The sequence below is a fragment of the Vitis riparia genome, chromosome 7, assembly GCF_004353265.1.
Source record: "Vitis riparia cultivar Riparia Gloire de Montpellier isolate 1030 chromosome 7, EGFV_Vit.rip_1.0, whole genome shotgun sequence".
NCBI classification, from domain to species: domain Eukaryota; kingdom Viridiplantae; phylum Streptophyta; class Magnoliopsida; order Vitales; family Vitaceae; genus Vitis; species Vitis riparia.
In genome coordinates this window covers 26,087,272-26,098,508 of record NC_048437.1, presented here as the reverse complement: position 1 = coordinate 26,098,508, position 11,237 = coordinate 26,087,272, and the positions used below count along the sequence as shown (strand labels likewise).

The following is an 11,237-nucleotide window of genomic DNA, read 5'->3' as shown; positions in this document are numbered from 1 at the left end:
GAAAATAAAGGCATGTTATGAAAAATGAGTGATTATCCTATTTTTTTGCATAAATTGAACCAAATTGGAATTTAGCTTAAATTTATTCATTTATTTTATTATTATTATTAGTTATTTTCAATAAAGAAGAAAATAATAACATAAAAAGAAAAACACCTTTCTGGGTTTTGTTTGCTTTTCAATTTTTATTGTATATAACCATATTTATAATGATTGTGACGTTATTTAATGTCTTTACCAATCTTTAAATGGTATTTTTGTCTTTTATTATTTCATATCATTCCCATAATGAATGATATGAAGATCTTGGACCTATTTTCTCGTCCATCTCACATTCTCATGTGAAAGCACAATTTCCTATTTTTCAATCAAAGAAAAAAATTTAATAAACATATATTTTTTTTTATTTGATTTTGTTGTAAAAATAAAATATAATTAAAATTATATAAAAATTTATACATTTTAAAACATTTAGGCTTTTATATATAAAAATTAAAATAAATGAAATGAGTTTATAAAATAATGAAATTTTATATAATTTGAGATTATTAACCTTTACATATAAATAAAAAAATAAGTGAAAAAAAAAATTATTAAAATAGTTATTCGAAAAAAAATAAAAAAAAATATAAAATAACTAAAAGATGTTATTTGAAAACATCGTATTTTTCGTTTTTAAAAATAAAAGTCAAAAAATAATTTTTGGTTGTCAACTTATATTTTTTATTCTAAAGAATAAAAAATTGTTCTAAAAAATGATATTTCTTAAACAAACTAGTATTTATTTTATTTAAAAATAATAATCTACTAATAGTATGATATTTTTGTAAATAAAGGGATGTTCTATTAGAATTAAAACGATCCAATTGGGTTTTATTTTTGTATATTTTTATAATTTTTATAGAAAAGGTAAGTTTAGAATTCAATAAATCATAGAATAGGTTAAAATAATTTATTTATAAATAAAAATTGTATTAGAAATTGGTTAAAATAGGCAAGAGATGCTGCGAAAAAATATTGCCAAAAATAATTCAGTTTTTTCAATTATTTTATATCTTTAAAATCATAATGGCAACACTCGCAGGAGACCACAAGTTTCACGATCCAACCATTGAATAGTTATTTTCACATTCACCCCAAAACTTCTCAAAATTACAATTTCAGCTATACTCCCCCCCTATAGGCAATATAGTCCTCGCAGCTTCAACCAACGAACCAAGAATTCCAGCAATGGCGTCTCTCACAGCAACAGGGCTATCCCAAAACGCGTTTCGCCTTTCGAAAACCTCAGTGAAACCCCAGAAAAACCAACCAATCGTTCGTCTCAAACCTCTCAGAACTGTTCTGCAGAGAACCGCCATAAAGGCCTCCAACCCAAGCGCACCGAGCGGCTCACCAGGGCTCTACTCGGCCCACAAATTCGAGCTCACGGCCAAGAACGTGGACTTGGTTCTCGAGGACGTTCGGCCTTATCTGATCTCCGACGGCGGTAACGTTGACGTTGTTTCGGTTGAAGATGGTGTCATCTCTCTGAAACTTCAAGGTTGACTCTCTATCTTCGCGTAACTTGACTGTTTTATTTGTTATTTCTCTTTGCTGTTCTTTTTCCTTTATCTGTTGCTATGCTGAGGAAATTCATGGTTTGAAAAACCCATTTCAATGATACGGAAAATGGAGAGCTCTGAATTAGGGTTTTTACTTTTTTGGGTTGTCGGCTGAAGTGAAATTAGTATTGTGTTGAATTCGAACTCTGAACTCAGGCGTCGTGCTTTGTGTAGGATGCTTGTATTTCAAAACCCTGATAAATTTAAGCATGAACTGGAAAAAATATACATAAAAATCAATATAAAATGAGGTGGGTGTCAGTGGTTTCCATCATAGTTTTCATAGCAAAGCAGAGGTAGCTGATCTTTTTTGTAAAGCATATGTACTGAAACATGTTATTGGGGAAGCTTTATGATGTTATGACTTCTGTTTATTGTAGGCTGGGGTAGTGAGTGTTTGGAGAAATAGTTTTGATTTCCTTAGTTTTGATTTTCTCATTATTGTTTAAGGATTGTCTAGGATGTGTTGGATTTACTCGGGTGATTCTTATGAAGGCAATTGAGATCAGAAATGAGGAAAGACATCGTTTAGGCTATGTTTGGTTTCTGAAAAGTAACAAGGAAAAGAAGAAAATGTTAAAATAAAATGATTTTCTTATATTTGATTATATGAAAAGGAAAAATAAATTAAATGAGTTTAAAATAGTATATAAAAATAATTTATTGTCTTAAAATCTAATTTGTATTTTCCTTTAACTTTTCTACTCTATTTTCTTTACCTCAAATTTTTTGGGAACCAACCATAGCCTAGGGTTGCATAGATGAGGATTGTCCAAGCATTTGTGCCTGCACTGTTAAAGCTTGAGTGGTATAATGCTTTCTTCTTTTTCTTTCCCCTGATACAAGTGTTCATTTCTTTTAAATCTTGCCTACCAGAGTTTTGGGATGAATAATGAACCATTTCTGAGTAGTTTGGGTGTAGCTGCAATTGGAAAACCATTAAATGGTGAATTCCTGAAACATATGTTGAGAAATATTAGTTGTGACCCAAGATGAAGCACCCAATTTATGTCTGAAGGGCAATTGTAGTTTCAGCTTATTGTCTGGCCTGGTCGGAAAGTATATTGCAAAGTGCCAGTGCGTGATTTTATATGAACTACTCTTGCTTCAGCTATACAGCAAGGCATGTAACTTGGTAATCTTTGTTTCCCATGTTTCCTTCAGAGAAGAATTTGCTTGTTCTGTGAAAAAACCACCAATTGATTTTTGTGGTTTCAATCCTGTTTGCTACAAACATAACAATTCCATTTACATCTACTGAGACTTTACTAATATTCAGTGGGTAAACAGGAGCTTGTGGGAGCTGTCCTAGCTCAACAACCACCATGACAATGGGGATTGAACGAGTATTGAAAGAGAAATTTGGAGATGCTGTCAAGGATATCCGCCAAGTATATGATGAACAAACCGGTGAGACAACTGTGGAGGTGAGTTTTCTACCTACATAAGCTGCCAAAGGGAGAACTAAGATGCCAAATGAATTGAACCTTTTGGTGGAAATGACAATACAGTATGCTTTGCTATTGCAGGCGGTGAACAGGCATCTTGACATATTGAGACCTGCCATTAAGAATTATGGTAGCAGTGTGGACGTGTTATCTATTGAGGGCGGGGATTGCCTTGTAAAGTATACAGGGCCTGAGTCAATTGGATCAGGAATCAAAGCAGCCATTAAGGAGAAGTTCCCAGACATTGTGAATGTTGTCTTCAGTGGCTAGGTTGCTATCAGTCTTAGACACTGAGAATATGAGATGGTATATGGTTCACTTAACATTTTTCCACAAGTTGGGTCTCATGTTTTACATTTGGATTGGGTTAAGCTCTTGCACCCACATGTCCATACTTCTCGACTATGAAAGTCTCTATCTACATTCATCTATATGTGTCCATTTGTATTCATAGTGTATGGTTCCTCTAATTCATGATGGGTGGTACATGAACTGTAGATTTGTACTTGAGCAATAAATGATATTATAATGTTGTTTTTTTAATCATGGTTCAGTAAGAAACTTTCCTTAAGATTGAATTCTTTGCCCTCTTTACTTTGTCGAGTAACATGAATTTCCCTGAGAGATGTCTTTGAAAGGGAACATACATGAACGCTATTCACCTTACATTTTGAATATCTCTTTCAGGGCAGATTCTTGGCTTTATGACCCCGAATTTTGGTGTTCTTAAACTACTGAATGGAGAGAGAATTTCCGTGACTTGGAAAGATAAATCCCTTCTGAAACAACAGTAGTTATTATCATATTTGACTCATAAGCTCCATTTTGTTGCTAGTCTATTTGTACATGGAAAACTCCTTTCATGTTGATTGTTTGCCTCTCTAACTTAATGGCATATTGCTCTAGGCGGAATGATCTGATCCATCAGCAGCAGAAGAAGCGGTTATTGATTTCAGCCAGCGCGAGAAATTGATCAAGAATGGTGTGTACACAAAATAGCAAGTGATGGTCCAAGTGACTAACCCCTGCATACAACATAAATTATCAAGTTTCCTTAAAAGAATAATGCAAGGTTTTCACATATATGGCTGAAGTACCTGGCCCAATATATTGATGTTTGCTTGGGGATAGTACCAAAGGTGAAATAACCTGAATATGCACATTAGAAAGATCAATCAACACCTATAGTTCAAGTGACCATTCTCTCATTAAGCGTAATGAATATGTCCTTACTTCATTATGGGAATCTCAGCCAGTGGGCACCCAAGGCCCACAATGCAGGCTAGGGCAAACCCCTGCCTGGTCCCATCCTGAAACAACCATATAAACTCAGCCACTGCAAATAATATATAGGCTTCAATGTTGTCTGCTACTCCGGCTTTGTACATTTCAGCACTCAACTCAATAAATAGCACCAGTGCTCTGGTTTAAACCAGTATACAGATGTTAGAATGTTGGAAATCAATTACCTGCTTGCTCATAAACTGGAAAGGAAAAATGAAAAAAATTGAAGCCAAATTCACAGCATCTGAAGTGAGCAAAATTTATTTTTTAAGTGAACTTGTCTACTGATTGCTGGTTGAGATGATTGAAAAATAGAAACCAGTACTCACATCAGTGAAGAGCCTGTTTTCTTTAGGCTTCCCTTTGGAGCCTTGGAAGAGAACTTCTCATCCAGGAAGAGTTGCAGCAACCCAACAGTACAATAGAACAATCCAAGCAAGGGAGGAACCTAGCAACGTCAACAATTGAATGGAAATTAAGAAAAGAAAAAAAAAAAAAAACTAGCTAAACCCCACTGTGTAGTCCATTAAAAGAAGTTGCAGAACATTTTTCTTAAGAAAAATCAGTGAACAACAGTAACAAGCAACATTCATGAGGCTGATGAACAGGTTCCAAGAAATTCAATTTACCCAGACATTTGTGTGAAGGGGACCGATGTCGATGGACCCATTTTGGTATACCACAAGATTTACCCTTGAATGAATTCCATCAATCAGGGTACCCAAGAAGAAACCTGAACCAAATAGTGAGAGAGAGATGGTTGGCCAGGTCTTTGTGATACTAGTTTTGCTTTGTTTTCCCAGAGTGCAATGAGGTCTGAACTCTAAATATTTGGAATTGGATTTCCCATGTTTTTTCTGACTGCAACAAGCTCTAAACATAGATTGTTTGGAATTGTAAAGGTTTGGGGAATTGGGGAGAAAGCTGCTAGAGGAGCACAAAGCAGTGAGGAGGCCTTGCATGTTTCCCCTTACATTTGGAAGTTCAGACTAACGTCATGTTCTTGCGAATAATTTGGGTTGAAGACTCTGTTGCTTCAGTTCATCAGTAGATGGTGAAGTTGTACGTATATGGAAAAAGACCCATCAATCCTGAACCACAGAAGTGGATAAGAATGAGTGGCTGTGGCTTTTTCCCACAGTGATGACTGGAGAAAAATAACAAAGTGATGTGTGAAAGGGCTGCTGTGGCCGGTACGTGGCCCAGTTTCAGAGTCCAGCAAGAGCTTTCATAACATAAGAAACAATAAGGATATGCTTGTTTATTAATTGTTTTTAAAAATAAATTTTTATTTTTGAAAACAAAAATGTTTGACAACTTAAAAACAAAAAACAAAAAACAATTTTTTTTTCTAATTTTTTAAAACATAAAATAAAAATGTTTTTTAAAAACATATTTTAGTTGTGTTGTGTTGTTTCATTAAAATTATTTAAAAAATAATAACTCAAATATAAGGAATAATATTTAAAAATAAAGGTCTATATGTAAATTTATTTTTTAAAAGTATTTGGACATATGGATAACAAGTCGTGAGAATATTACAAATTGAAAAGATAAGGTTATGTTTGGTTCTTCGAAAATACTAAGGAAAGAAAAAAAATACAAAGGGAAATGATTTTTTCATATTTGGTTGTCTTATAAAAAATATAAAATAAAATAAAATAAAATATAATTAAAACTAATTAAAAAAATTAATATTTTTAAATTATTTAATCTTTATATTGATGAGTTAAAATAAATAAAATGAGTTTGAAGTAACAAAAAAAATAATTTATTGACTTTAAATCTATATTTTATTTTCCTTTACTTTTTCTTTCCTTCTACTTTTCTTTTATATTTTCTTTCTCTCAAATTTTCCAAGAATCAAACATAGCATAAAGTGTCCTACAATTAAGAAATTTTCTTTTAGGCTATGTTTGGTTCCTGGAAAATATTAGGGAAAGAAAAAAATATTGAGGAAAATGATTTTCTCATGTTTAGTTTTTTTATAAAAAATACAAAAGAAAGTAAAATATAATTAAAATTATTAAGATATTTGCATATTTTTAAATTATTTAATTTTTATAAAAAATAGTTAAATAAATTAAAAAATGTTTGAAATGATATATAAAAATAATTTATTTATTTTAAATCTATTTTTTATTTTCCTTCACTTTCTCTTTTTTCTTTTTTACTTTTCTTCTTTATGTTCTTTCCCTTATATTTTCCCTCAAACTTTAAGGAACCAAACATAGTCTTAGAAAAGGATTATTTTTCTATCAAACTTGGGAAATGAAACATTCTTCATCATCCTTTGCTTGTGTAGGTGAAAAAGCCAAAATGGTGTACTACACAAAACAAAAGTTAATAAACATATGCTCCCATTACCCAATAGGAGAGAAGTGAAAATCTCTTCCTTGATGCAGTTGTAAAACTGCATGCTAGAGAATAAATCAACCTGCAGGCTGCTCTATATATAGAGACAACCAACCAAACTCTTTCCCCACTCCTGCTTACATACTCTTTGAACCACCATTTGTACTTAAAAATCAGTAATGGATTCAACACAGAGACCGTTGCGTAGGGCTGGTGGGAAAGTAATCACCATACTTAGCATTGATGGAGGAGGGGTCCGAGGCATTATCCCTGCAGTCATCCTATCCGCCCTTGAGGCCCAACTTCAGGTTTTCTCTTCCTTTTGTCATTTCACATTTTTTTTTATTCTTTTCAAAATTGTAGTGCCGCAGATTACCATTCGGTACTGGCAGATGGAGTACTTGCTAAAGCCAAAAGGATAAATAGACATACATCCATGGATTGCCGGGATATGATATGATATGTGACCCACCATCTCTTATGTCGTATATCTTATTTCTTATCATATCCCATATTATATTCAACATACCAAACATACTAGTACTGGACAGCTTAAGTGAATTGAATCATTAATTAAACAGACAGGGTGAATTGACAAGGAAAGAAACAATTTCATGACTTTGTTATATGTTGTTGCAAACAGAGAATTGATGGCCCTAATGCCAGGATTGCGGATTACTTTGATGTCATTGCTGGAACAAACACAGGATCAATTGTTACAGCCTTGCTTACAACCCCATATACCCCTCCTAATCCTCCTTCATATGCATCCAAAACAGATCCTCCTTCACTTGCATCCCAAACAAATGCTCCTCCAAATGCATCCAAAGCAAATCGTCCCCGCGAAGCAAAAGAGATCCCAGGGTTCTACAAGAAGCATGGCCCGTCAATCTTTCGTAGGGATAAAGCCCCTGTCCATACCAGGTACAGTAAAACTGTGTGAAAGGAAGAGAAAAAGCAAGAAGGGATCAGTAAGATCTTAATCCAAATTTCCTTGTGGTTAACAGCAACTCAGATGATTGGTGGAGTGCTTTGGTAGGATTCCTGAAGAAGCAGCTGCAGGACACATTGGACTTTCTCCTAAGCGTCAGATATGATAATTCCAAACTTCAGCTCAAAGTGGATGAAGAGCTAGGGAAAATTCAGTTGGCTGACACGCTAACTAATGTTCTTATCCCTGCTTATGATGTTGAACACCTTAAACTAGTCACCTTCTCTTCTCACCAGGTTATCTCTTGTTTCAATCTTTTACATGATTCTTCATATCATAAGACTTCTGGGCCTATAATCCATGTCGCTTTTATGGTTGCAGGATAAAAATAAGGTGCCAAAGTCATCAGTACTATTGAGAGACGCAGTTTTGGGCTCAGCTGCAGCTCCAATTTCTTTCCGATGTCATCATTTCGAAGCTGATGGCAAAATTTACAACCTTGTGGATGGTGCAATGGCAGCCAACAATCCTGTAAATCATCTTCATACACAGGCCTTTATGGAATCATATTTTCAAGATTTGTTGCCGTTTGTATACACATGCAATTCATTCTTCATATTCTTCATACTTGATGAAGCTGTCACTTCTGTGCAGACATTGCTTGCAATACGTGAAGCAATCAATATATTTGGAAACCGAGGTGATCATAGGTTCCTGATCATCTCCCTTGGTACTGGCGCTGAAGGAGAACATCATGACTTCGTCGATTTAGACGGTCCAGTTCGTTGGATATTAGACCTTAAGAGAGGTACACCGCCATTGGCCAGCGTGCAGTTTGAGACATCAGCTGACATGGTAGATACATACACATCGATTTTCCTTGGAGGTAGCCAGAATTCTCGTCATCGGTTTCTCCGAATCCAGGTAAATGCACTTCAATATAGGTATAATTAGAGATTATTGCTGACCAATCCAAACCAGCTCCCATGTACATCACTAAAGAACAGAAAAATTGAACCAGGACTATACATTGAAGCCTGAGCAGCTCACAATGGATAATGCAACTGATGAAAATTTCAAGAACCTGACTAATATCGCTAATAGACTTCTAGACAAGCCTGTTTCTTTCCCTAGCTCGTGGTTTGGTCTAGAGCCAACGACTACCAACAGAGGCGCTCTCGGGAGGTAAGAGCTAACAGGAAATTAATGTGATTTACAATTGGATGCTTATGGATGTTTAGATTCATTATTCACTTTGCTCCCGTCCTCATATCATCACCCATTTTTACGGGATGCTGGTTGTCATTCCTCCCTTGCAGATTTGCTAGAGACCTGTCCAGGATAAGGGTTGATTCTACTAAAAGACAGCCAAGAAGATAAGTGGTGATTCTACTAAAAAACTGTCTGATGAAAAGAAGAAGTGGTAGTTCTTCGTCCTATGGCACTGGCTTCTTAATGTATTCAATCATTCCTCTTCTGTTTCTCCTTTTTTCATACAAGCTATATGTTATGTTTCACCATTAGATGGAGGAAAAAAACTCTTTGAATTTGATGTCTAGGGATATAGTTATTGGTAGTCCCTGTGAAAAATAATGGATGTACAATCCACATCTTAAGAAATAAAGCTCTTTCAGATGAGCTATTCCTCACAGCAGCACTGCAAGACATCATGTAAGTATAAAAGATGTATTATGACATGGGGCCACATGACCATAATCTAATTAAGGTTGTTGCAGTTGCTTTGTTCATATGGTCTACATATAAAATGTTATTCATGATAGCTGATGCTTTTAAATTAAAAGTCTGTTTGACAGTGATGGTAAGAAGTGTTTCTATCATTTCTAATATTTGGAAAATAAAATTTTTTAAGTATTAGAAAGATTAAAATCGTTTTTTAGAATCACTACCAAATGGGCTCTAAGAGTCCGTTTGACCGTGCTTTTAAAAAACACTTCTATGATAAGAAATCAACCTCCTTACTGCTCTCTATATATGAAGACAACAAACCCACCTCCTTCTCCACTCCCACATAATGGCTTCACCACAGGGAGCGAGGCCTAGGACAAATGGGAAACTAACTACCATACTTAGCATTGATGGAGGAAGGGTCCGAGGCGTTGTGCCTGCAGTCATCCTGAAGGGTCTGAGGCCCAACTTCAGGTTTTCTCTCGCCATAGCATTTTCCTTTTCACATTGAGAGTAATGCTAGTTTTTTTCCCCTACCATTTGGAAAGAAAATTTGAATGGCATGCCAAAATTGTAGTTCAGCAATACCATCATATACTGGTAGATAGACTATTTTTTAAAGCCTAAAGGCTATATACACATGCATGTATAGGTCAATACTCAGTCCCTATGGTTTGATTGGCGGGATATCTCAACACCCCATGTCTTATCCCTGATCTTTCATCGCATCTCATATTATATGTAACATTGGAAAAAGACTAGTAATGGTGCGTATCTTGGAGAGTTGAGGTGAATTGATAAGGGAGAAAACAATTTTGTGACTTTTGTTATATGTTGTTGCGAACACAGAGGCTTGACGGCCCTGATGCCAAGATTGCAGATTAATTTGATCTCATTGCGGGCACAAGCACAGGTCAATTGTTACAGCCTTGCTTACAACCCCATATCCACTTCCTAATGATTCAAATGGATCCAGAACAAATTGTCCCCGCCAAAAAGATATCCAAAAATTCTACAATGAGCATGGCATGGAAATATTTGCTAAGAAAGAAGACCCTCTTGAAACAAGGTACACTAAAACTGTGTGAAAGGGAGAGAAAAAGCAAGAAGAGCGTAAGATCTTAATCCAAATTAATTTCCTTGTGGTTAACAGCAAATCAGATAGCTTGCTCACTTGGTTAACAGAATTGGTAGTTTCCAGGGCGGAGACGGTGTTGAACTTTCTCCTAAACCACAGATATGGTCCTTCCCATCTTAGTGAGAAAGTGAATGAACAGCTGGGGGAAATTCGATTGGCTGACCCACTAACTAATGTTCTTGTTCCTGCTTTTGATATTCAACACCTTAAACTAATCACCTTCTCTTCTCACCAGGTCATCAATTTTTTACATGATCAAACATTAGTATTCATTCTTCTCATATTTGTATTTTCCATAGCATAAGACTCCGAGCCTATAATGTTGGTTTTAAAATCCACCCTTGTGTAGACATAATGTCCTGGTCATATTCCATAGGATTTCGAGGCCACACCAATAGATACAGGGTTGGGGATCAACTTTGATATTATTTATAATGACTCGCTCCCAATCATGTAGACATTGTTCTTTTTAGGCCAAATGGTCTCATGGTATCAAAACACATCAAGATTAAGAGGAGCTCATATATAGATACAACGTTGAGAACTTTTTTCATTTCCGTTGTGGGAGGATATCACATATGATGCAGGTTGCATTTATGGTTGCAGGTAAGAAAGGCAAACTCATCAACAAAATTGATGTTATATTTATATAAATATATATATATATTGTTGGTTAAAAATAAAGTGTAAGAAGAGTTACACTTTTGAAAAATAACTTTTGAAAATAAAGTGTAAGAAGGGTTACACTTTTAATGTGTAAATTAAACACATGATTAAGTTTTGAAATGTTA

At 34.9% G+C, this 11,237-nt stretch overlaps 3 protein-coding genes across 3 annotated transcripts; 2 read left to right on the top strand and 1 right to left on the bottom strand.

The window, feature by feature from the left end:
* The first annotated feature begins 1,178 nt into the window (after window positions 1-1,178).
* On the top strand, window positions 1,179-3,595 carry LOC117919119 (nifU-like protein 1, chloroplastic). Its single transcript, XM_034836205.1, has 3 exons — window positions 1,179-1,543; window positions 2,895-3,031; window positions 3,134-3,595. Exons 1-3 carry the CDS (start codon window positions 1,231-1,233, stop codon window positions 3,320-3,322), a joined length of 639 nt encoding a protein of 212 aa, XP_034692096.1. The 5' UTR covers window positions 1,179-1,230; the 3' UTR covers window positions 3,323-3,595.
* A 213-nt stretch (window positions 3,596-3,808) lies between these two features.
* LOC117919118 lies at window positions 3,809-5,379 on the bottom strand. The gene is made up of 5 exons (XM_034836204.1): window positions 4,966-5,379; window positions 4,666-4,784; window positions 4,286-4,474; window positions 4,150-4,201; window positions 3,809-4,077 (listed from the first exon to the last, which is right to left on the bottom strand). Exons 1-5 carry the CDS (start codon window positions 5,296-5,298, stop codon window positions 3,955-3,957), a joined length of 816 nt encoding a protein of 271 aa, XP_034692095.1. The 5' UTR covers window positions 5,299-5,379; the 3' UTR covers window positions 3,809-3,954.
* Window positions 5,380-6,843: 1,464 nt separating this feature from the next.
* LOC117919117 (patatin-like protein 2) lies at window positions 6,844-9,357 on the top strand. The gene is made up of 7 exons (XM_034836203.1): window positions 6,844-6,999; window positions 7,335-7,615; window positions 7,699-7,918; window positions 8,004-8,153; window positions 8,277-8,546; window positions 8,644-8,807; window positions 8,942-9,357. The coding sequence occupies exons 1-7, from the start codon at window positions 6,871-6,873 to the stop codon at window positions 9,000-9,002; spliced, it is 1,275 nt and encodes a 424-aa protein (XP_034692094.1). The 5' UTR covers window positions 6,844-6,870; the 3' UTR covers window positions 9,003-9,357.
* Window positions 9,358-11,237: the final 1,880 nt, after the last annotated feature.